This window comes from Vulpes vulpes, chromosome 2 (assembly GCF_048418805.1).
Source record: "Vulpes vulpes isolate BD-2025 chromosome 2, VulVul3, whole genome shotgun sequence".
NCBI lineage: Eukaryota > Metazoa > Chordata > Mammalia > Carnivora > Canidae > Vulpes > Vulpes vulpes.
The window spans coordinates 134,755,553-134,781,427 of NC_132781.1; the positions used below are offsets into that span (position 1 = coordinate 134,755,553).

Below are 25,875 nucleotides of genomic sequence, written 5' to 3' on the forward strand. Positions count from 1 at the left end.
TTAACTGCTTACTTCAAATTAATATTAATAAAAAGTGATTTGGCCAGGCAGATTAAATGACCATGAGGTGTTTCTCCAAATAATTCAAGAAACCTCATATTAACATTTATCCATTTAAAAGAATTTCTTTAAAACAGGAGGAAGTAAGTTCAGTTGCAAATGATAATTTGCCCACTCTGAAAACTTTGCATCTCCAGCTGTGAAGCTTATGTAATAATAATTAACCACGACAGAAAAGCTTTTGGAGAAATTACTAAAATGCCCAAAATGAAGCTATAAACATAATTTCAACATATATATTACTGTGGGCATGTTAAAAAGCCAGTTCTTTCAGCAATGACTGAGCCTGAATCTACTGATTCAGGATGATTGATGATTTATGATGAAGTGTTGCTACTTTATAACCAGAAGCTCTGTTTTCATGTTAAAATACCCTACTTAAAAAGCAAATTAAGAATAGCATAAAAATGTGGTTGAAACTGACATAGCCTTGGGCCTCGCCAAATCTGGGTTCAAGTCCTGAGTCTACTACTTTCTAGTCTCATAATTTGGGCAAGTCACTATTGCTCTCTGTGCCTCAGTTTCCTCATCAGTAATATCAAATCTTGGAAGGTTCTTGTCATAATTATAATACACATGTGCACGTGTGCATACACACATATACAGATATTTTTGTATATGAAATGTATAAGGTGGATTATAAATTTAAAGGGCCTACCAAAATTACACAGAGTAATATAATGATAGTTATATCCTCTTTTCTACCTCAACCTTTTATATTTCTACTCAGAAAGAAAAATGGACCTCCAAACCCATGTGATTGATTGCTAATAATTTATGATGGGTAGAGCTGTTTGCTGCAGTCTTATATAAGAGAGATATTTTTATTTAGATCACTTAAAAGAGATTGTTTTGCTATGAAAAATACTTTGAAAAAAAAAAAGAAAAATACTTTGGTTTGTCATGGATTTTTTTAGTCCTTCTCAAGAGAAGAAAAGTTAGATTTCTAGAATGTCCCTTATTGTGCTCGCTTCGGCAGCACATATACTAAAATTGGAACGATACAGAGTAGAATGTCCCTTATTGAAGGGACAAAAAGTAGACGGCATCAGAGCCAGAGATTTTGCAAATTAAAATTACAATTTTGAATTGGTGTAGATTAAGACTGTTTTTATCTGAAAGAGTAAATTATATAATAAGGATGTTGGTTGAGGCTCAGATATAAAAATCAGTACATTTGCAAAGATGCAAGTTCTCGGCATGTTGTCATACAAGATGATTACTCTTCCTAAAATAAAATTCCTAAGGAAACATTTAAAAATAGTGGATGTAATTTTTAAAAAAATCCTTTAAGGCGTGCCTGGTGGCTCAGTCAGTTAAGCATCTGCCTTCAGCTCAGGTCATGAACCCAGGGTCCTAGGACGGAGCCCCATGGTGGGCTCCATGCTCAGTGGGGAGCCTGCTTCTCCCTCTCCCTCTGCATCCCCCTCTTTGCTCTCTCTCTCTCTCTTTCTGTCAAATAAATAAATAAGATCTTTAAAATAAAAAGGTCTATTTTAAAAAAATTTTAAAAATCCTTTAAACTGGATACATTTGGTCAAAAGGAATACATCTCTTCTTAATAGGTGTGTGAGTGCATAATTTCCACTTGAAAAATATTAACAAATTATGTTCAGGATAGTTCTCTACTTTAGTTTTAAGCAGAGCCCTGCAACTGGGTTTCTTACATAATTTAAATTAGTAGCTTCAAGATAGTCTTGCGCTATATTTGAGCATGCCTCTATTTTCACATGACAAGGCAGTCTGAATTTTCTGACTGTGCCATATTTGTCTCCATACTTCCTATGATTTCTGTTACAGTGCCTCTTACATAGTAGCATTTTGAAATTTTAAATGAATGCCTAGCTGAATAAGCAAAGTATATTTATTGAAATAAGATATAAGAAAATTCAGGATTTGGGCTGGCATCTGCTGTTAATAAACAGATTACCCAATACATCAGAAAGAGAAATTTCAGAGCCCAAAGACCTTTGTTCTCCTCTCTAAACAGCTACGTAATTATCTTTTTCTTCTTTTCTACAATGAGGAAATTAGCATTTGAAATGCAAATACTTTCAAACATATGCTTTCATTATACATACAACAACAAGCATGAACTTTAATCTTCATGATGGTAGAGATCCATTGCTACATCCAAAGAGAAACAGAAGTTTTCACTTCAAAATGTGGTTCGTTAGAAATCATCTCTATATTCTGGCACAAGTCAAACATAGAATGCTATGTCGGATATGACCTTAGAGGTTACCCACTCCAATCTCTCATTGTATAGATAAGCAAACTTAGTTCCAGAAAGGTTAAGTGACTTAACAAGGTCATATAGTTAGTGTCAGAGTCAGGGAAAAAATGTAGGCTTCCTTATCATATCTCCAGTACACATGCAGTTTTCACATGCTGTATACACACTACCCTACAAGAGTGGCTTTATGGGGATTTTCAAACCCTGGGAACCAGTACAGGTGAGTCACTAGGGACCACAGGCCCTTTCTCCACAGGAAACTCACCTTCAGTATTGGAAATGGGGGTACTGTCACATTTGCTTTCACACTGCTGCATCGATGGAGGCCGAACAGTTTCTGGACAGTCACCAGATGCCTGCCCAGTGTAGGAGAGACACTGCACCGTCCTCATCTGCTGGCCAAGGCCGCACTGAGCAGAACACTAAACCCAAAGACACAGAAAGAAAGAAAACACTAATCTCCACAATTTTTAGGAGGTAAAAAGATATTACATCTTTTTCAAATACTATATATGTTAGCTTTTAAAGTCCAATGAAGTTCATCTTGGGAAATTTCCTCTAGGACTGGTTTGGAAATTCACAGATCATGTGATTACCCTAGCAAATGGAAGCAATATAGTTCCCAGGAAATAGGAGATTTCCTGGGCTATTTTTCTAAGAGTTCCCTCAGAGAAATAGAATAATTAGAGATGCAAGGGCTGGGACATCACGTTTCCTGTCTATTTATTATAGGCTTGTGGGCAAACAATCTGATGGTCTACTGGAGTGTTATGAATCTGATCAAAATATGAGTTCTGCACAACAGCAGTGACTGCTGCACAGGCTGGTGATGGGGACCAATTAAAAAAAAAAGAGCTTAGATAAGTGCTCTGAGTTTTCTAAGGTACTGTCAGTCACACAAATGTGAGAGCCAAGTAGCATGTCTCCCTCTCCTTTTTCATCTACTCAGGGATTCAGTTACTTCACAATTGAAGTTACTCTCAGAGTGACTTAGGTTCACCAGTGACTAATCAGCTGTCCAGGCTGAAGAATGAAGCTGGGTCTACTCTTTGGGCCTGCAACCCAGTATACTAGCAAAGCCTGTGAGATTCGGGATCAAGGAGATGAGCTAGCCAGTGCCAGTGCAAGACAGGTGATGGTGATGCTCACAACGTAAACAAACTGAGGCCCTATTGAATTTGTCTGTCAAAACTCTCAGAGCACTTATAGGACTTGCAAGGATATTCATAGGCCCTTTATTAAAAAAAATTTAAATACAGAATGACAAAGGGACCATAAAAATATATTAAAGCATCCTTGAAAAAATATTTTTATCAGTTAATTTTAATTTTAAGAAACTGAATTTAAAATATAGATGAGAAGAAAAGGACTTGACAATATTTAAAAGAATTTGAAATTGATTCCTGTAAATTTGGTGAAATCACTAACATGCAAAACCTTTCAACTGACCTTTATATAACAGTGCATTGTAATGAAGAATATGTAAGGAAGGAAATGCCTACCTGGTTTAGATGAAAATTATGAGAGCCTGTCTGTACTGAATCTTTAATAGCATATCAATTCCATATTATAAAACTGTTACACTTCCACAGTGACACACATGATTGCTTACAATGCCTAACCTTATCATGTATATTCCATTTGAGTATTTTATAAACTAAGTACTGTTATATAAATGCACAGTATTAATTATTTGTTATACAAATGCAAATGTTTGTTATTTTATGATCATATATTTTTTTGTCTACCCATAAGGCTGGCTGAGCATGGAGCTGATATATTTATTTGCCTTAACGGAGACTGAAAATCTTTGTGCTCTCCCAAATGTAATGAAAGAGGTCTGTAAATGCTGCTATACTCTAGAAATACTGAAGTTTGGCCAGAATTTTGCTAACTATTTCTATGAAATGCCATTTTTAAGAAATTATGGCAGGTCTGGTCCATAACACACACAGTCATACTGGTATAGTTATGTGCCATGATTTATTTGGGTCTCAGATATTAAAAAACAACTAGCTACAAGTTTCATTATAAAAAACACAGGAAAAGGGCATTAACTGTCTAGAAATTTACTTTACTCTGGAGCATTATTTTTTAATGTAACCTAATAGATTTCCTTTTTGACATTTCAAAAGGATAATACTGAATTTTCCTTTTATTCAAATATACCAATTTGCTTTAAAAGGATTTAAGGTGGCCTTTGCAAGAGAAGACAATTTAAAAGTAAATGAGAACAATGAAAGAAAAATGGGAATTAGAACATAAAACGCATTTAATAAAAATACATATAGAAAGTCCTATGATACTGGCTTCCCAATTAATGATGTCCATCAGATAAACCCACTGAAAAATAAATATTGATAATATTGCAAAGATTGTCATTCACGTTATCAAGCTAACCCCCATACTTCTGTGAAGTTAAGAGGAGCTACTTTGCAAGTAGGTAAGTTAAGACACCGGTGTTAACGGATTTATTCTTGAAGTAGTTGAGAGCGTTGGGACTAGAATCCAAAGTTTTGTTGGCTTGCTCAGCAAATACTGGCCATATAGACCATTCCTCTTTCCATTTTAAGTAAAAATGGTAAGATGCGAGGAATAGGCTGAAGTAGGAAGTGTGTGGGTGTGGCAGCGACACAGCTACCATGGGTCTATGTGTGGCAGCTGTGGCTTGTGCATTCTTCCACACTTGAATCTCATACCTAACCTCAGCAGTGTTACTCATCTCCTGAGCCCTCATAATGACCCAGTTAGGAATCTCAAGGGTCTCAAGGTGCTGCTTCGGGAGGAGTCCCCCCACCCCCGTCCAACTGCATTACCTGGCCCCAGTCTCCAGTCACCCAGCGAGGAGGAGGGCAGCGGCCCAAACTGCAGCGGATCCGGACAGGGGGTTTGCTCTCTTCTGGACACTGTGCAGCTGGGAATGTTTTAGAGAGGTCACTGCTTTTGCACAGAACAATCCGATGCTTGAACCCTGGACCACATTTGGGAGTGCACTGGAAATGAAACAAATACTAATGAATAACGGCAGTCTAAAGATAGAAGAAAATTTGAGGAAAGTCTTTCTTGAAGTAAATGTATGTTTGGGTACAGAATATGCATATACACTAAATTCTGGGCAAAGTCTTTCAGATATGATAAATTCCCTAAGTTTTTAAGCAGAAGTACTTTTACCTTTTTCCCTAAGGACTTGAAGAGCTAAATCCAAAGTTTGCTTTTCTTGGCTAACTTATTTTCTTTTTTTATTGTGGGTAGGTTTATTCCTCGATTCCTCCCTATGCTTGGCCACATTCAGCTGCGATAAGATTCTGCTAATTTTTGGAATGTGGAATCCTTGGTTTCCTACTTGCTGGGTGTAGTCTTCTGAAAAGAATCCCTATGCTATTAGTAGACCATGAGAACTTGTCTTTGTGAAGCAAGCTAGCGGTTGACTGAGGTGTGTATTCTTAGTGTGGTAACTAAGAATACATGGCCATTGGTGAAGGTTTATTGCACAGAAAATCTTTGGACTTTTCCCTGTCTATAAGGAATTTCTCTAAACATAAATGAATTTGACTATTCTTTAGTTGGACCAGTCTGCTCTTCATACTGAGGAAAAGATGTTTCTTCTTATGTCACAATGTCTATTATTTACCTCTTCTCTGGGTTAATTGGAATGTTCTCTTTCTAGAGTCACCCATTAAACACGGTGACTGACAAAAGTCTCCAACTTTCTCCCCTGTACATCTGAACGCTTCCTTAAAATCTGTTCTTCCTCTCAGTCAAGTGATGACCTTACCCATAGCATTGTCAAAACCTGTTTCTATACCTTTCATTAAAAAAAAAAAACAAAAAAACAAAAAAACCAAAACAACACAACACAAAACAAAACAAAAACAAAAAAAAGAAAAAAAAATCTCCAGATCTACTACAGGAGCTACACTAGACTGAGGAGACGGGGACATGAAAATGATTCAGAATGGTCTCTATCTTCCAGGAACTCCTAGTTTTTTAAAAAATATATTTATTTATTTATTTTGGAGAGAGTGAGAGAAAGCAAGGGGGAGGGGCAGAGGGAGAGAGGGAACCCCAAGCAGACTTCCTGCTGAGTGTGGAGCCCCTACATCTCTCTCACATCTGTCGATTTCTGTCTCCATCACTGCTATCCTATCCTTACTTCAGACAAGTGTCATTTCCTTCATGTAATATTGAGCTGGTTTTCTTTTCTTTTCTTTTCTTTTTTTTTTTTTTGAGCTGGTTTTCTAACAGGCCTCCTGTTTCTTGCTCTTACCTTTACTTCACTCTCCAAAGCACAAATCCAGTTACATTCTCTTGTGATTAAAAAAAGAAAAATCCTTCAATGGCTTGCTATCGTCTTCAAGATAAAAATTCAAACTCTAAATATGCTTACTATACCCTGATAGGAAGGCTACCCTTACCACTTCAGATTCATCTCTCCTTAGTAATGTGCAGTGTTCTCCAGGGCTAGCCCAGTACCACACACAATGCCAACGCTGCTGCCACTTCCACTAGTTAACCACTACTAAAAATAATGATAATAAGAGCAGCTGCCATTTAATAAACATAGTATATGCCAAATGTCATGCTATCTGCTATACTTTACATGGTCTTCACAAAAATCCTGTGAGATGGCAATTATTATTCTAGTTTTACAATGAGGAAACAGTCTTAGAGTAAGTGGTTGGTAGAAAGTCATGCAGCTATTAAAAGGCAGACCTAATGCTAACACTGTTTCCTGGATGTTAGGCATTACACTATGGACTCTGCATTTAACTGTCACAGCAATCCCAAATTTCAAGAAACCAAGACATGCAATCATGTTCTGCCATCATGTGTTCTGTACAATGAGTAAAGCCCTGATTCCAGTCTCTCAAGCATAACCTACTCATGCCTAGTCCTCCTGGCTTCACGCCAAGTCTCTACCATCCACCAGTGTTAGAAGCCAAAGCCTGAGAGGATTTCTGTCACTTTCTTAAGGCTTAACGTGATCATTGATAATAACACTACTCCCTTACATTTCATTAGAGCTTAACAGTTCACAAAACACTTTCAGATACGTTATCTTTATACAAGCTTTTAAGAACAACTACAGATCTGGAAAGGTTTGTTTGTTGTTTTTTGTTTTTTGTTTTTTTTTTTTTGAAGATTTTACATATTTATCCATGAGAGACACACGGAGAGAGGCAGAGACCAGACAGAGGGAGAAGCAGGCTCCATGGAGGGAGCCTGATGTGGGACTCGGTCCCGGGTCTCCAGGACCATGACCCAGGCTGAAGGCAGATGCTCAACCACTGAACCACCCAGGTGATCCCAGATCAGGAAAGCTTAAGCAACCTAAAGTTAAACAGATAGCAAGTGGTGGAGCAGGACCAAAATCCTAGGCCTTTGGATCTGCATCGTAGCTCTCAGCATCAGCAGAAACAAAGTCAGGAGAACGCACGAGAAGTATTAACTAATTATTAAAAAAATACATTGAGGGATCCCTGGGTGGCGCAGCGGTTTGGCGCCTGCCTTTGGCCCAGGGCGCGATCCTGGAGACCCGGGATCGAATCCCACGTCGGGCTCCCGGTGCATGGAGCCTGCTTCTCCCTCCGCCTGTGTCTCTGCCTCTCTCTCTCTCTGTGACTATCATAAAAAAAAATAAAAATAAAATAAAAATAAAAATAAAAAAATACATTGAGATAAAGTACAAAAAGAACAGTACTTCTGACTTTCCAGAGATAGGCAGAAGCACATAGGATAGATAGGAAATTCAATTTTAGTATTTCAAGCTATGATAATTTCTCCATAGTGGGAACATTTACTAATAAATGCAGTTACGCCACTCCCCTCTCCCTTTACATTTTTAAAGCATATGTATGTACATTAAAGTTGGGGGCATGTGCCCCTTGCTTATTTGAATATCTTTTTCTAGTAGCAAGAAGCTTCTGCTATTATTTGAGGAATGTAGTCATATCTAGCAGTCTTTGCAAGGAGCCTACCTATGCCAAAGTCCTGATTATGATTAGGGGAGGCAGATAATGCAATGATAGACAACTCATTCATTTGTGTCTAGAAGTCCCCAGGAAACCAAAACTACACCAAAACCAGTAACACTGGTATTAATAGGGAGAAGAAAAAAGAGAATATTTATTAAGCACTAATGATCATTTGCACTAATATTTATTAATAAGCACCAGGAAGTATTCTAGGTACTTTGGGTGTCATAGTTTACCTGATTATCACCAAAACCTCAGGAAGTACTATTTTCATACCACTCTACAGGTGAGGAACTGAAGCATTGAGAAAGATTTACAGATAAATCCAGATGGCAAGTTTCTACCAGAACCAAGCTCTGGAAGGTCAATATACAGAGACACAAACCCTCTGTGGGACAACGTGCAATCATCCGCAAAACTGGGCATACAACAACAACTTCTACTGAGGCAAAAAAATAATTTTAGAAAATGACAGCCCGACTCCATGAAATAAGCCAAGGATATTCCAGCCCATCGCAGTAGAAGCAGAGATAATCAACTGGATTCTCAAAATAATGAATGACTGAAAACTACATTTCTGCCAGTTTCTGATTCAGTAAATATGCCAGCCCTGACCCCTGCAGATCTAGCCATAAATACAAGATGCCTGTGGCCAAAGCCTCAACTCTCTGCTTTCTGGAAATATTGTACTTCTTAACGGTGATTTAAAAATTAAATATTTAGAAATTGCTTATTAAAAAAACAAAAAACAGTAAAGGCATAGGGATGCCACCTAAGCCAGATTCATTCCAGAACTCTATCCAGAAAATTATTTTGACCTTAGGTCAGAGATGTTCAAACAGAGATGTTCCTCAGCTTGTTTACACTTTTCTTCTTCCTTCTACTTTATATAGCCTACATGTCATCTTTCCCTCTCTCAAGCCTTCTGATAAAATATGTTTCTTTATCCATCTGACAGCTTCAGTTTTATTTAACTATCTAAAAAAAAGACATTTTAGGAAGGCAAGATGTAGCCATGATTATGTATATGATTAATAGATATTAATTATAATAATAATTATAATTATTATATAATTAATAATTATTACAATAATTCAGAGCATGCTTCAGAAATAATCATTGGTCTCTGCTCATGTAAAAGGGTAGATTTTTACATATTTTTTTACCACCCCCTAAAATTCACTAGTAATAGAAGTTCAATTTTTTAGATGAAAGCATAGTTATAAACATCAAAGCTCATTCCATTCACTCTCACAATACATTAAAGGTAGCTGGGTGAAAGATACGATCTCAGTGGACAATCCATTCTTTAGTAAAATTATTTCTATTTTTCTTTATTGCAGGTAAATACCTATTTTTCCTATTTACTCATATAATCAAAATTTCACAATATATTTAAAATCTGACCAGACCATTTGCTTTTTGTTTTCGTCTCAGTGGGATATAGGAGGTAAGTTTTATGAGAGATGCATTTTTGCTTTACCTTTAATGATCAATGATTAAAAAGCAAAAACATATTTTGCAGAGAAAAGTATTTGAAACCACACCAGGGAAAATAATTTGACTCTCACTTGCAATAGGGTAGAAATGTTAACGTTTTGGGGTTAGATGGAATTCTCTCTGGAGAGGTAGTTTTAATCACTTCGTTATAGCACCAGAGCAGAACCTAGGAGTAGGTAAGGTGATGTCACAACTGTCTCTAAAAACAAAGCATAGTCCCTGTAGGTAGCTTCCCACCCTTTCCAACATCCCCCAGCCCCATTCATTCCTTCTTAAGTAATGCTACCTAAATGTAAGTCCTATAAAATCAATGGAGTATGATGCCAGCCGTCATCCCCTTCTCCAAGAGTAAGTACAAGAAACAGACCTTTTCTTCGATGGCTACTCTGTGGGAGTCAAAAGAAACTATTCCAATACATCAAAAGAATGGCTTAGGATTGCTGGAGCCCATCCACAGTATGCAGCAATACTTTTAAGGGTTATTTGCCAAGAGAGGGCAAAAGAGAAAGCCATTTAAGTCCAACATAGCATGGTGATCCCAAGAGTGAAGCTAGATTATAGGAAATGGGAAAGCTGTGGCTTCATTAGTTTCACAAAAGGTTGCTGAAGAGCCATTTTCCACCAAGGTAATTCGGCTTTTTTTTTTTTTCTTTTGCCATAAACACCGGGTGGGTTTCACTGATGGGGAAAACGAAAAAGCGAGAAAAAGCAAGCGGTTCCTGGCTTTGGAACAATGGAAATTTTATATTGGAGCAGCCGGCAAAGAAAAGGAAAAGGTCAAAGGGTACATTCCTCCTGCTGCAAAATGTTTTCACCAGTTGAACCTCACCCTTGTGATGAGCAGAGCTCAGATAGCTGATAGTTGGAAGTGGGGAAGGGGTAGAAAAAGGAGGGAAGTTTCCAGGGCGTGTCAAAAGAATATTGTGTGAAATGTTTGTAGCAGGTCACTAAAAAAGATGGAACATTCCCTGCTCTGCTGCTAGGACCTCCTCTTTTCATTATGGGAGGTATTCCGTTCCTCAAGGTAGAACAGGCTCCTTGTTCTCACTTTGGTCTCCATAGCTACATTTATAGACATTTATTTCATTTAATGTATTTACTTTCACTTATTTTTAACCCAGCAAGGGAAGAAGTGGGCTTCCTAGCAAAGTAAGAAAATGGAAGTGTGAGTGGACCGCTCCTTTGGAGAATAAACAGGAAAGACTGTAAGGAATAAAACTTAGCTCTTTTTTCCTGAGAGAGACCCAAAAAATGAAGATGATGGTACAGGTATTGATCAACTAGATCTCTGAGATGATAAGAGGAGCATTTCTTGACCTATGCTTGCCCCTGAACATTTTTCTTGGCTTGTCATGGAGAAACAACAGCAGCCAGCAATGCTTACTGGAAGTGGTAGTCCCAACATGTGTGTGCCACACCCTCAGCTCTACTTCTTTCTCCTAAGCTTTGTCTTAGCTATCTTTTTTCTAAATTTCTTTCTTCTTTCTTTCTTTCTTTCTTTCTTTCTTTTCTTTCTTTCTTTTTTTTTTTTTTTTTAAATTTTTATTTATTTATGATAGTCACACACAGAGAGAGAGAGAGGCAGAGACACAGGCAGAGGGAGAAGCAGGCTCCATGCGCTGGGAGCCCGATGTGGGATTCGATCCCGGGTCTCCAGGATCGCGCCCTGGGCCAAAGGCAGGCGCCAAACCGCTGCGCCACCCAGGGATCCCCTCTTTCTTTCTTTCTTTCTCTTTTCTTTCTCTCTCTCTCCTTCCTTCCTTCCTTCCTTCCTTCCTTCCTTCCTTCCTTCCTTCCTTCCTTCCTTCCTCTTAGAGAGAGAGTGTGTGCATGAGAGCTGCTGGGGGTGTTGGGTGGGTGGGAGGAGAAGCAGAGGGAGAGGGAGACAGAGAATTTTAAGGACACTTCATGCTCAGCACAGAGCCCGTGCAGGGTTGATCTCATGTGGGGCTTGATCTTATGACCCGGACCTAAGCTATCTTAAAGAAGGTAGCAGAAATGTTATTTAATGCCCACCTAATTTATTCATATTTCTTCAGGCAGCCTCCAGGGGTGCCCAGGAGCCTCTCATGCTGTTCGAGCAAGTAACCTCTAAGAGTGGATAGATAAGAATCAAAATTCTAGGGGCTCCTGGGTGGTTCAGTTGGTTAAGCATCTGACTCTTGATTTCAGCCCAGGTCATGATCTTAGGGTCCTGAGTTGGAGACTCACATAGGGCTCTGTACTAGGCATGGAACCTACTTCTGATTCTCTCCCTCCCTCTCCCTCTTCCTGCCCCCCTGCTCTCACATGGGTACCCGCACACTCTCTCAAAACAAAAAGGAATCAAAATTTGAAAAGCAGGGTATTTATAACCTATATGAGGTTGATTTCGGAAGAAAACCTTAAAATGTTAAATGGAACCATACAATAAATATACATATGCCATTTCTGAAGGTGATCATATTTGTTTTATGTTAAAATAAAAATGTAATGCTATAGAAAAATGTAGATCAAAAGATCAATGTGAACTAAATCTGTGCATGTGAGTTGTGTTTTTATGGTTGGCAGAAATATCTTCTTGTTTCTACTTATGAACTTAATGATTTTATTCTACTTTTGGTAGAAAGATGAATGTATAAAGTTCTGTATTCAATCCTTCTTATGAATTACTATTTTACTCAATCTTATTTTCCATTTATTCTTTAAAACAAACCCTCTTCTCCACCCTACTTTCACCACAAGATCTTTGAGTTTTTGTTCAGGTGTTTCAGGAATATTCTCTGAGTAAGTAACTGAAGAAATAATTATCCTATCACCAGGAATATCTTCTCTAGTTTCTCTATTCTCTTCCTATTTCATATTCCATATTTCAACATTCAGTTTAACTCCCATCAAGTAAAAAGCTTTTTGATCCTATCCCAGGCTATTTTGACCTTCTTTTAGCTCTAAATTTCTATATCACTTATACATTTATATCTCATAATTCACCATTTTATTAAACACTGTCCTATATTATTCTCTAGTTGTTTCATGGATATTTATTTTCCCAAGCTTATAGGATTACTTTGTATTATTCATAGTGCCCATTCCAGTGTGTTAGTTAGCAATGAATTATTCTTAGGGGCTTGACCTGAAAACCTCAGACTGTTGAAGCCAATAGTCAGGTCTCCCATTATAATTTTCCAATAACAAATTTGTCAACATTCAATAACTATTTATGAACTTCTATGAGGGTCTTGGGGACTGAATTTCAGGTAAAATAATTATGAACATATGTGCAACTCTGTAGAATGTCTATTCCTTATCAGTAGATTTTTATCTCCCAAATCAATTTAGAAGTTAATCCACCCACTTTTAGGGAACAGAAGATTTCATACTGTTTTCCATAACTACTCAGTGAATAATACCAAGAATATGTCTACTATTTGATTGAAACACAAAAGTTAGGTGGGCAGATGTAATTACTGAAGCTGGAGTATGGCCAGGAAACTTGGGAGAACACTCCCAATTCCCACCACAGATTCCATAGATAACCACAACTGGTCAGAATCTCCATTTCCATCTACCATCTTAAACACAGGTCTCTTTTAGGCCCATGCCTCTAGCAAAATAAGGCCACTCCTGGAGTAAGATTTGTAGGGGGAAAAGTTACATCCAGGGTTCCTAAAGGTCAACGTATGTTTTCTTTTTGTTTATTTGTTGGGGTTTTTGTTTTGTTTTGTTTTACAAGCTTAGGAGGTCTACAGGAAATACCCAAAGCAAGTACCACAACGTTTCTAGCAGGAAATGCATCCTGTTTTGCTAAATTGGAAGAATGACCTTTAGTTATATAGCCAGGTACTCATTCTTTTAATACTAACCAACACTACAGAAGAATTAAACTCTTCTTTGGGAAATGTGGAGAATGGTATGGTGTTTATATGTCTCATGCAGAATGAGGAGTCAAGAATTAAACTCTACCCCTTAACCTCATTTTTCATAAGACCATTTTTCTGAGTCCTCTGTATTGTTTCAGGCTCTTTTATACACATTTATGCCAAAAAAACATTATCTTAGGTCTCCTTCACTGATCATAGAAGCAGGAGTAATGATAAAATCTGAATTTGACTTTTTGGCATATTATAACACTTTAATCCGTGTTTCTTTCCCAGATGCAACAGAAACAATTAAAACATATTTAGATATATGATAAGTGATTAAAATTTGATAAATATTGCTGTGCATGAATTATGTAGTTAGGCTACATTACTTGGGAAAAAAGATATATCACTAATTCTGAGCTTATGTTGCTGCTCAAGAATAGCAAAGAAAGAGAAGAACCACTTATGTGAGTCCTCATTATAATAATATTCTTTCAAATTTACTTTAGGTTTATTTTTAACAAATTGATGCTGAGTTTCTCACTGATTTCCCTAACCCCAAAAAACCTTGCCTCCTGACAAGCAGCAATAAAGCATGACAGGACCAAATTTACCATTATGTAGTCCTTACTTGTTGAGTTCTAAGGTGCTCACATGCTTAGGTGTCCTTAATATTAAATGCTTTGGGATTGATAGTTAAGACATCTTAAAACATACAGCGTCAGATTTCCTTACTTCTGACCAGTCCAAAGCCACCCACTGAGGTGGACATGACTGGTTGTTGCAGGGCTCTTTTTCAATAGGCCGGTGTGTTAAACAACCACTGTAGTCCAGGGTCTCCTCCTCAGAAGGTCCAATCTTCCTGATGCAGAGCACTGCCCTTGTGCGCATTCCACCATCACAAGTCTTGCTACACTCCAACCAATCCCCAATGAACCACCTATAGCAAGAAGTGGGAGAAACACAGAAAAACATTTCCTCAGGGTAGCCAGAAATTTTCGGCTGTGTGAAAGCACTTTTTTCAATGGACTACATCCTCTCCCTTAAAGAGCTGACATTTCAGTGTTGGTGAATGTGATAAATGACAAATGGAAGGGCCGCTAACGGAAAAGATAACACAATGTCAGCTGCCTTCCAAGTGGAGTGCGTGGGCTTTGGAGCAAACAGAATCAGGTCCAAACAAGTAATGCACTCTATGTTTTTAACTGCACTGATATTTCTCCATTCCTAAATGAAATTTTAAAAAGAAGATAACAATATAAACACGAGGTTGTCATGAGGATTAAGTCAGGTAATAAACCTGAAGCTCCTAGTCATGCACTGGTTGAGTGTTTGACAACTGGCTCTTTATGGGACGGCAGAGGTTTTGATTTGTTGCATTTGCCAATTCTGTGGTGTGAATACCTATCACCCATTTCAGTCTACATCCTTGCCATGTCAAACATATCAAGAGAAGATATGCTAATGACAGGATTTCGGGAGCCAGCATTAGCTTGCTTCATTTAGCACATCACTGAAAGCTTCTAACATTGTGTCTGACATACAGTAAAGAAGAAACAGTAGCTTTATTTGTTATCACACTGAGGCAGGTTCTCCTACAATCAAGGATTTTGTGCTAAAACCACATTAAAGGAGCTAGGGAATTATTTTTTGATTTTCAGAAATGAATGTCAGGCTCTGCAGAAGATAGAAGGTGTTTATTATGCTTACGGGGCAGAGAAAGCCCAGGTATCCATCCTGAAGGTATAGGAGTCTTTAAAACCCTGCATCAAGAGCAGAGCCTAAGCCAGCTCTGTGAAAACATGGAGATCCCTTATTTTGATTCTCTACCCCTGAAAACAGCTTCTAAGCAGCTAATGTGGGAAGGAGCTGAAATAACAAAATGAACACGTTTCACATTGTAGGTTCACTGGTGAACCACTCTTTTTCCCCACAGCCATCAATGAACTTTCATCCATATGTAATTTCAGGGGGAGTATATGTGTGTCCATGTAAAACTTCTGCAGAACTCACTCTCTTAGGCACATTATTTGGCCAAAAGGTATGAATCAAGATACAATTCAGGCCAATGAGAATTTGACTTTAAAATTTTTATATTTCAACTAGAGCAAAAGGGGGCCTTTCTCTTCTTGTCATAGAAGTGCATAAAGATGTAAGAGCTGCTGGTGGCCATGTGCCCTGTCAAGTGGAATTAGCTGATGTGAAAGAATGCAGAAGAGCTAGAGAGCCCTGATGGTGCTTGAGTCCTGGATGCTAGCCATTCCTGAAACTAGATCCACTGTTGCCCTTCCCTCAGCTTTGTTAAGTAAACCAACAAATCCTCATCTCTACAGAAAGTAGCTGAAGTTGAAGTTGTATTATTTCCAACCAGAGTCCTGATTGATATATTATTGCATTTAATTTGATAAATATATGCTGAATGCCAGTTATATTCAAAACATTGCACTTTGTTTTATAAAAGAAGTAAGATTAGTGTTAGGGAAATGGTTCTCCAAAATCATGAAAAGAGCAATGTTGAAATTAGTACTAGATCCCCCCGCAGTTACTATCTCCACTAAATTTCATTTTTAATTTTGCTGAATAGTAGGAACTAGGTCATAAGCATGAGGTCACAAGTGATTTTCTTCAAACCGCAATTATAAATTATGCAACTAATCTCAATGGATATGCTCATACTCAGGTAAGAGACTCTTCAGACAGAAGAGTATGAACACTTAACATATTTCTCACAATTTCTGTGAGCTTAGTTAATTGTGCCAGTTTTGCCTGTGGAAAATAATATCTTAATGAAGTCAGAATACTAGTTTCTGTATTTGAGCTGGTAGTTAGCCAAAAATGCAACAATGGCCTTTGTTCATTATTATTTGTATTGTCTTATATTAGTTATAGAGGGAAATCAGCATTTAGAAATATTGTAATTAATCAGTTTCCCCATCTTAAAATACATCTTTCCAAAACCTAACAATTTTCAACCTAAAATTTACTTAAAGAATGACAATTTAATCCTGAGAATCTGATTTTTTTTCTAAGTCATTTTCCAGAGGAGATTTAAGGTGATTTTCATATTCTTTCCATTTTGTTTTCCACAGATGAACATGATCCCAAGTTGTTAGTACCATTTTTGGTAAAGAGGAAAATGTGTACTGAGAATAATAACTTGCATGCCAGCCATAGTGAAACTCTGATTCAATTCGCAACAGTGATTTCATCACCAAGATTAGGGGATAAAACAGAAATGTGTACAACTCAGCCACAAAAAGTCCAGTCATACCACCTCCAGCCATGATCTCATTAGGTCTCACAATGTAAGAGAGATGGAGGCCTTCAAATTAAACACAGGTGCCCGGAGTAGCAGCAGTGATTCAGGAGGTGCTGCTGTTCTTTGTTGCACGAGGTCAGGACTACCTCCGCCTTTTTATTCTTTGTCCTCTCTCTTATTGCCAACCATCTCTTAGGCTAGATGGATCAGCCTAGCATTTAATTTGGAATGTATGAAAGTAAAAGTATTAACCACCCTCCCAATCTCCCTTCTGACTTAACTCTGATTTCAGTCCCTGTTGCATCTTTATTGCTCACCAAATCATCCCTTCCCATGTCTCTCTAAAGGATTAAATCACACCCTAGTTATTTAAATAGTTTTGCAATTTTGCCACTGCATCTACTCATCTTATTTTTCCTATTCCCCTGTCCAATGTGAGACAAGACGGTTTCCTTCACCTTCACTCTTCCCATTGTATTTGACTCTCTGATGACCTTCTCCCTACTTCTCCTTTATTCTTCCTCTGGATTTAGTGGTAAAAATATGAACACAAAAATTCTATCTGTTAATATCAATGGCTGAATTGTTATAATCTGAACAATACTGGGAATGCTTCTTGTTGAGCTCAAATTATCTTCATCCTCACAAGTGTCTCCATATCCATTACACATTAACAACTAGTGGAATCCATGTTTGAGGGTCTGAAATAAGAGTGGTTTGGTGCAAACCATGTTAATCTTGACCTATAGTGTCTGCACATTAATAGGAAAAATAATACTTATTGGGGGGAGGATACAAGAGAGAGACAAGAATATTTTCCACAAACCTAGGTTAACCAGAATATGTTTGAAGAAAGAACCAATCATAAAACCAGAATATTATTTTTGCTTTTCAAGTTAAAGGGAAATGGCGGAACATATGGAAATAAACTGGTATGAGGTGTTTGACTTAAAAGAGAGAGGTAGAGAGGTTTCCCAGCTTCATCCTAGTGTCAAACATCTAATTATCAACTCTTCTCATAAACACAACAAAGCAAAATTTTAAAAAAACTTCATAATCTCAAAATAACATCTTTTTTTAAAAAAGATTTATTTATTTATTTATTTGAGAGAGAGAGAGAGAGAGAGAGAGAGAGGAAGAGAGAGAATGAGCTAGAGGGAACATGAGCAGGGAGGGAGGAGCAGAGGGAGAAGTAGACTCCCTGCTGAGCCTGGAGCCCAACTTGGGGCTCCATCCTGGGACTCATGACCTGAGCCAAAGGCAAATGCTTAATGACCACTGAGGGGCCATCCAGGCGCCCCTCACAATGACATCTTAACTCAAAGAAAGATTCAAATACATAACCTCTTAATTACTAAGATACTAGAACTTTGTTAGATTTTAAAATAAGTTTTAGAAAAAATTGCTAAATATTAAGTTGGTAAAAAAAAAAAAAAAGAAAATCTGCTCATTCCTTGGCTACTTGGAAAGTAAAACTAATATTAAGCATAAGCCTCTATGCTCTAGACATTCCACGTTGAGATTTTTCTAAATTGAAAAAAATGAATATAATAAACATCTCTGAAATTATGGCAATGAAACAAACAAGTATTAAGTATTGGGAGTATTCAGGTGCCACTGAACATTTGTCACTTACGATGTTAGTGATGTGTGGTACAATGAGAAGACATCACCAGAGATTAGTGTACTCTCATCATGATAGGAGTTGGACTAATGATTTCTATGATTGTTCTCATGTCTTAAATTTTGGAGTTTTACAGAGGACTCTGATGAAACTTCTTCCAAACTTAAAATAACAGATTATAGTTGTCCTTGGCTGAGGTACAGTGACTCAATTTAAGTGTTAAACATTATATCATAAAAGATACCATTAAATAAAACCTAATCTAACTCTCGAATAAAAATTTCTCCCCAGTCCAAGCATCCTTTAGCACTTTTGTTCATAACTCTCTTATTGTACTTAACATATTTGGCCTGAACTATAGTTACTTTTATATGTATTTACCCAATTAGATTGTCCTTAGGCAAGGGAGCCATTTCTCCCAAAGCACAATGCCTTTCACATTGCAGTTGCTTAAAAAATGTTTCTAAGCTTGCAGTCACAGTATTATCACAATGTGTAATACTCTATTGTTTTCACCCCTCTGATTTTCACAACTTTAAAAACCACAGCATCATACAGGAATAATATTCACTATCTAACAATTCTTCACATGAAGCCATATATAGAAACATTCTTTCTATAGAAAGATAGCATGGTCAAAACTGAACTCTTGCTCATTCTCTTTGGATTCCAACTCAGCATTACTTCCTTTTCTCATGGTGGGGCACTAATTGCCTATCAGTCATGGTCTTTAATATCAACCCCTCCCTTTTCCTTTTTCCAGTTATTTAAGCCTTTGTCAGGAATCCCACCATTTTCACTCAATGCCTCTGGAATTCTTGTTTTTTTCCTGTCTCTAGTCACCACCATCTTGACTACTATACTGTTTCTCACAAAAGAATTGCTGCTATGAAAACATTAATTTTTCCCAGCAAGGCTTCCTCTGCCTTTCAAGGTCTTCCAAATAAACGCTATTAATATTTGTCTACCAATGCCTCTTTCATCTATTCTTCTTAGTCCCTTCACTTTCTTTATAAACACAAAGATAAATTTTACTCTATTTTTCCAAACCCTCTTTATAAAGTCTCCAATATGACTAAAAGATATTGGAAGTATTTCATCATTTAAAAGGATAATTCTGGATTTTAAAAATACCATTAGGAATTTTAATAATGGTACTGGGAATTTGAAAATAAATATAGATCCTTTCCTCAAAGTAGGCAAATATATTTCAAATAGATTACAGTTTACATTAAAAAAAAGAGAAGGAACTTTGAAAGAAACTTTGAAAGTATAATCTTAGAGTGAATAAGGCCTTCCTAAACATTATACCTAAAAAAGAAATAAAAGTTTGATAGTTTTTCTATGTAATATTTTAAAGTTTCTGTAAGTAAAAATAGATAACACCAAAGATAGTAAAGAAATCATATGACAAACTAGGAAAAAATATCTGAAATAGAGGTAAAAGAATTAATATCCTTAGTACATTAAGAGTTCATAGAAATCAGTAACAAAATGACAATTATTCCAGTAGAAAAATGGTATAGGTTAGGCCATGCAGGGAAAAAACAAAAAGAGGTAATACAAAGGGCCAGCGAACATGATTTTTCAATGTTTCACCTCATGTGCAATCTAAAAATTCAACATAAAACAACAATTAAGTATCAAGCCTTTTTCCCCCAATAAAATAATCAAAGATTGTTTCTAAAATAATACTATGCAGGGGTGCCTGGTTGGCTTAGTTGATTAAGTACCCAAATTTTGATTTCAGCTCAGGTCATGATCTCAGGGTTGTGAGATGGAGCCCCACTTCAGGTTTGCACTGGGCATGGAGCCTGCTTAAGAATCTCTCTCCCTCTCCCTCTGCCCCTTTCCCCTATCTCTGCTCACTCAGTTTCTCTCTAAAATAATAATAATTAATAATAATAATAATAATAATAATAATATCCAGTGTTGTGCAGCTCAGGGAAATGACATTCTAATACACTCTTAGTGGGAATGTACATCCGTACATTATTTCTGGAGAACAATCTGACAATGTTTCACAGACTAAAATATATTTGTTTGAACAAGGAATTCTATTCCCATGTATTTACTATAAGAGCATAGTTATAGAAAGCAAATGTTTAGCAGAAAAAATTTTTAATGCTGTGGTATTTTAAGAGATCAAAAGCTAAGACACAGCCATAATTGTTCAACAGTGGAAAACTAATTAATTAAACAAGGACATATCTACTAAATGCTGTAGAAGATACTTAATGTTCAAAATATCTTAAGGACTAACTACAAAGCATCAGATAATAGTATAATGCCATTTTGTTATATATACATGTCTATGTAAACATAGAAAAAAGACTGGAGATATACACTTCAAAATATTAACAGTGGTATTTTGAGTATTAAAGGTCTTTTTATTTTATTTTTACATATCTGTGTTTTTAAAACTTTATGCTTAAATATGTATTACAAAAACCAAATATGATTATCATATCATCATCTGAAAAAAACCTATCTCCTTTCCTTTCTTCTACAGTCATTTGAAGTATTATTGAATTCAGTAGTCTTTCAATGATTTTTATCTCTAGAATACCAATGTCTACTGCGAATTTTATGATACAAAACGAGTGATATTTTCTTTTTCATAGTTTGAATTCAAAGGAATAAAAAAGAAATTAAAAAGGAATTAAGAAAAAAATGGACTAATAAATAGAAATATTTTAAATATCTATCTTTAGCTCTTTATGAAAAAGAAAAGTCAGCCTAAGTTTTCTTTTTCATATTTTCTTTATCTCTCTTTTTCAAATTCCATCCTCATACTTCCAAACTTAAAAAAAGTTGATAAATAACTTTTTATTTCAGTTACAAAAGGAAAGGAGATAGGAAACTTAATTTTAATTATATGTTCATTCAAATGTCAATTATCCTTAAACTATATATAGTATATACATAATACATACACATAAATATACAAAACAACTCCAATGTAATATCCAAGCCCATAATACATGGGATGGAATGATGAGCCACTGAAATCTCAAAGGACTTTTGAATAGCATTTAAGGTGAAACAAATAAAAAAAGTTGAAGCCAAAATAGAACAGGTGTGACCAGGACCACTCAGAGGTCTTAAATGGCTGATCACACGCCAAACATAATACTTAAAATCCTGAGTGTCAAGAAATTAACTTGATAGGTTGAGATGTACAATTACATGAAAATAATGTTGAAACTTATTGGAAACATGGGAAGGAACAAAATTTAGCCCATGATTTTTTAGCAGTTTTCTCACTTCTTTTGAGTTAAATTTATAAAAATAATTGGCAGAAAGGAGAAAAATTTCTTAAAAATCAAGTGTTTTTGTAATATACATCATAGGTCATATTTCTATAGATCATAGGCCATATTTCTATAGTTTTTCTTAAATGCATGTCTGCATTTTAAGAAATTATTTATATCATGATCACATTTTGAAAAGAAGAAACATGAAAATTTAAGTCTTAGAATAGGGCACCTGGGTGGCTCAGTCAGTTAAGCATCTGCCTTTGGCTCAGGTCATGATCCTGGGGTCCTGGGATTGAGTCCCGCATTGAGCTCCCTGCTCAGAGGGAGTCTGCTTGTCTCATTTTCCCTCTACCCCACCCCCACTTGTGCGTGCTCTCTCTCTCTCTTTCTCTCGCCTTCTCTCTCACAAATAAATAAATAAAACCTTAAAAAAATAAAAGTCCTAGAATAAAAATTTCTTTCACTCTAGATTCCTTGCACTCCTTGTTTGGTAGTGATTGCCACTGTTTCAAAAGACTAGCAGTAAATATCTTCCTTTAAGATTCAAATATTTGGGCAGACACTGACTTTGGAAAATGAAAGTTCCTAAGGCATTACTGTACTGAAACAGATTAAGGAATGCATCTTGCTTTAACCACATTAGGGACCTGAATCCCTTATTGTGACTTCTCTGTCATTACTGCATTGTAGAGCTTTCCTCTCCAGTTCTAAGGAGCTTGAAATATATAAATTCATTTGATATTTTCCTTATCAATTTCAAGTTGGGATAATTAGCTAGCCAGGAGGATAATGGTTACCCTGATATCTCAAACAAGGATGAAATGCCATTTGCACATGTTCTATCATGCCATTGTCAAACAGGTAAAATCCCTACAAAGATCAATATTTTTATGATCAACTCAGTATCTCTGTCTTCAGCATCTTTGTCTTTTCTCATGTAATCATTGCCTTTTTAAAAAAAAAAATTTTTTTTAAGTAATCTTTATACTCAATATGGGGCTTGAACTCATGACCCTGAGATCAAGAGTTGCATGCTCTACTAACTGAGTCTGCCAGGCTCCCCTAATCATGCCTTTTGTTCAGTCCAGAAACCTTTCCTTTTTTTTTTTTTTTTTAGAGTTTATTTATTTATTCATGAGAGACAAGAGAAAAGCAGAGACACAGGCAGAGGGAGAAGCAGGCTCCATGTGGGGAGCCCAACACGGGACTGGATCCTGGGTCTCCAGGATCATGACCTGAGCCAAGGGCAGATGGTCAACCACTTGAGCCATCCAGGCGTCCCTGTCCAGAAACCTTTCTGTTCTTACAGATTATAAAGTGTGACTCACTGAAAGCAGGTCCATATTGGTAAATTTAAATTTTTCAAAAGTCATCATTAAGATGGATGGGCTGTTAGCTTGTGCCTCCCTTTACAGTGAGCTGTAACTGCTACATTAATTGGCAGAATGAGGCTGAAGTCCACCTCTGTGCCTGTGCCCCAAACCCAGAAGATAGGATAATTTAGGATGACACAACTTAAAACTGGGTCAGCAAATTAAAGCACTGATATCCCATTACAGAATATTTCTAAAACATATTATGAGTCTTTAGGCTTTTAGGATAAATATCTGGAAAAGATAGGACTCCACATCGATATACAGTGTTAATTTGAACTTAGACACCATTTAAAAAAAAGATACCATTATTTTATATACCATTTAAAAAGATAAAAACAATGCTGATTATTACTGAAAGTAACACACTATGAATTGCAAGATGAATCTCAACTTCCAAGATGCTAAAATGTGAGAAGGTATATGCTTTAGAATTGATGAAATATGATAATTTCCAGCACTGTGCCAGGATCAGTCTATCGAAATTCCTGTTTTAAAGGCTTTCATTACCTGAAACCTATAGATAAATAGGAATCTTTGCTCAGTGAAAGGGACATCAAAATTATACCCTCATATATGCTTTATCCTCTTTTCATAAGATATGAATATGGTTTGAAATATGAATAGCTCATGTTTTTCTCTTTGCACTGAAAGAAAACAATTCTCACTTCTTACTCTTACTTACTCAGGTGGGCAGGGCTCAGTGTTGCAGGCTCTTTGATTTTCAGGTGGCTTACTGTCAGGGTCACAGTAATTGTTCTGGACAATAGAGTTGTCATCCAATCTTTTACAGACCACCTCCTGTCTTTGGACACCTTGAGAAAAGGAGGACATTGTTAACTGAAGAGTAGTTTACTTTCCACTAAGTTAGGTATGCATAGCTTTCCTCTGGGGAATCAACCTCACGGATCGCTGCTGTTTTATCTGTTCCAGAAACACTTGACTGCTTCTCTAAAAAGGAGAGAAGTCCTGGTCATTATACTGCAATTTTAGGCAAAATTATTGTTCTCATATTTAGAAACATAACTGTTTTTAAGTTCAGAAAAGAAACTATTGGTAATTTTAAGCAATTAGTATTCCCATTTGTAAATTCTTCTTCATGCTTACCTTAAAAAACAAAAACAAAACCAAAAAACAAAACCAAACTTCATTTTCCTAAAATATTGTCAGATAAAATGTATGAAAATACATTTCAATGCAAAACAGTGATTGTATATCTGTTTTAAAATAAAAACAGTAGGGACAAATTCACTTTTTGATATTTTGTAGGACAAATCCATCAGTTTAAATGTCTTTATTAGCAACACATCACATTCACACATTTCATTTTTGTTCTTCCATTTGTAGATTTATTTCTCTAAAAGCCCACAAAGACTAGAATTTAAAGATTGCAGTAGGCCTCTTTTAGACTGCATTAGTCTGTTTGCTTTAACAGAGTTGGCCCCCTGTTGATTACACCATTGTCAAACAGTTATATATATATATTCCTTGAAATAATGGCTTAGAAAATTATTATCTCAATCTTAAAAATTAGTCTATGTGACCTGTTTGCCACAGCTAAAAATATTCCCATTATAAAATTTGTAAAATTCTACATGTATGTTTATTATTTATTGGCAAAGATATCCACCACAACTTGCTCACATTGCACAAAATACAAAGACACACACAAACATACTCTTATTTGTAAACATCCCTGGTGAGTAGGCTTTAAGCAGTCTCATTTTTTCTTTAGTGTCAAAAAATCTAAAGAAGCAAAGCAAAGCTAGGTATACCAAGATATCAGAGAAAAAGGTAAAACTAAAAACAATGATATAAGTTTCAGATTATATAGAGGTAGCAGGTTACTTTTGAAATTGGATATAAGAACGTAAACTATCCTCTTTCTCCCCAACCCCATCCCTATAACCAGGTAAGTTAAATTACCCGTAAAGAGTTATAAAAACAGCATTAGCAGTATCCAGGAAACCATAGCTTCACACCTAGCTAGCCCCACACAAACCCATGGTTTTGCTTTTTTTTTTCTTCCCAGCTGCTTTTAATAGCACCCCAAAGAAAAGACTTTAATCTCAAATTAGGGAAATCAATGTGCAATAGGACCTTTCAGTGAAAGAAACTGTCATGTTAAAAGTCATACACCAAATGCTTCCGCCAGGGTGCTTATAAGAGTCATGGAAATTCTGTATGTGCGGATGCCTCAACATCATGCGATACATACCTTTAGCTAAGCAAGGTAGGGAAATCTATGACCCTGATTGGGAAAATTAAGTCTTGTAGCCTCCATGATGGTGGCAAGCAGCTGAAGAAGGTATATTTTATTATTGGCAGTGACCCAAGACTCTTACTAATTTCTTTCAATAAATTTTTAGGTTTTCCTAAATTCAGGGGTCTAACACATAGGCAACAGTTTACTGGCAAAATATCTTAGAATATGTGTTGTATTCATTCCCTCCTAATCCCTAGAATAGGTCAAATCTCAGTTTATGTGACAACAGTTTGGAATTTTTTAACTATTAAGCGTTAGATTTTTGAGGGAAGAATGATTCACTTTAGGCATAGCTGTGATCCATCCACAGATGTTCTACAATATTCATCAGCTATCTCCCCACTGTGTCATTCCAGTGGGCAGATAACTAAGTCTATGTGACCCACCTAGACAAAAAAATCTCTACCATTAGTCAGAGGATTCAACTACCATTTGCCATAGTGGCTCAGAGTATTCATCCTCCCAATTCAGTATGTTGTT

At 36.5% G+C, this 25,875-nt stretch overlaps 1 protein-coding gene across 1 annotated transcript in view; it reads right to left on the bottom strand.

Moving 5' to 3' along the window:
• The window catches only part of ADAMTS6 (ADAM metallopeptidase with thrombospondin type 1 motif 6), a 289,076-nt gene that overhangs the window by 12,444 nt on the left and 250,757 nt on the right, over nt 1-25,875 (bottom strand). Inside the window, exons 21-24 of the mRNA XM_026019499.2 lie at nt 23,815-23,944; nt 14,349-14,553; nt 5,113-5,289; nt 2,562-2,718 (exon numbers count right to left, since the gene is read on the bottom strand). Coding sequence (XP_025875284.1) covers nt 2,562-2,718; nt 5,113-5,289; nt 14,349-14,553; nt 23,815-23,944 — 669 coding nt within the window. The remainder of the gene's footprint in view (nt 1-2,561; nt 2,719-5,112; nt 5,290-14,348; nt 14,554-23,814; nt 23,945-25,875) is intronic.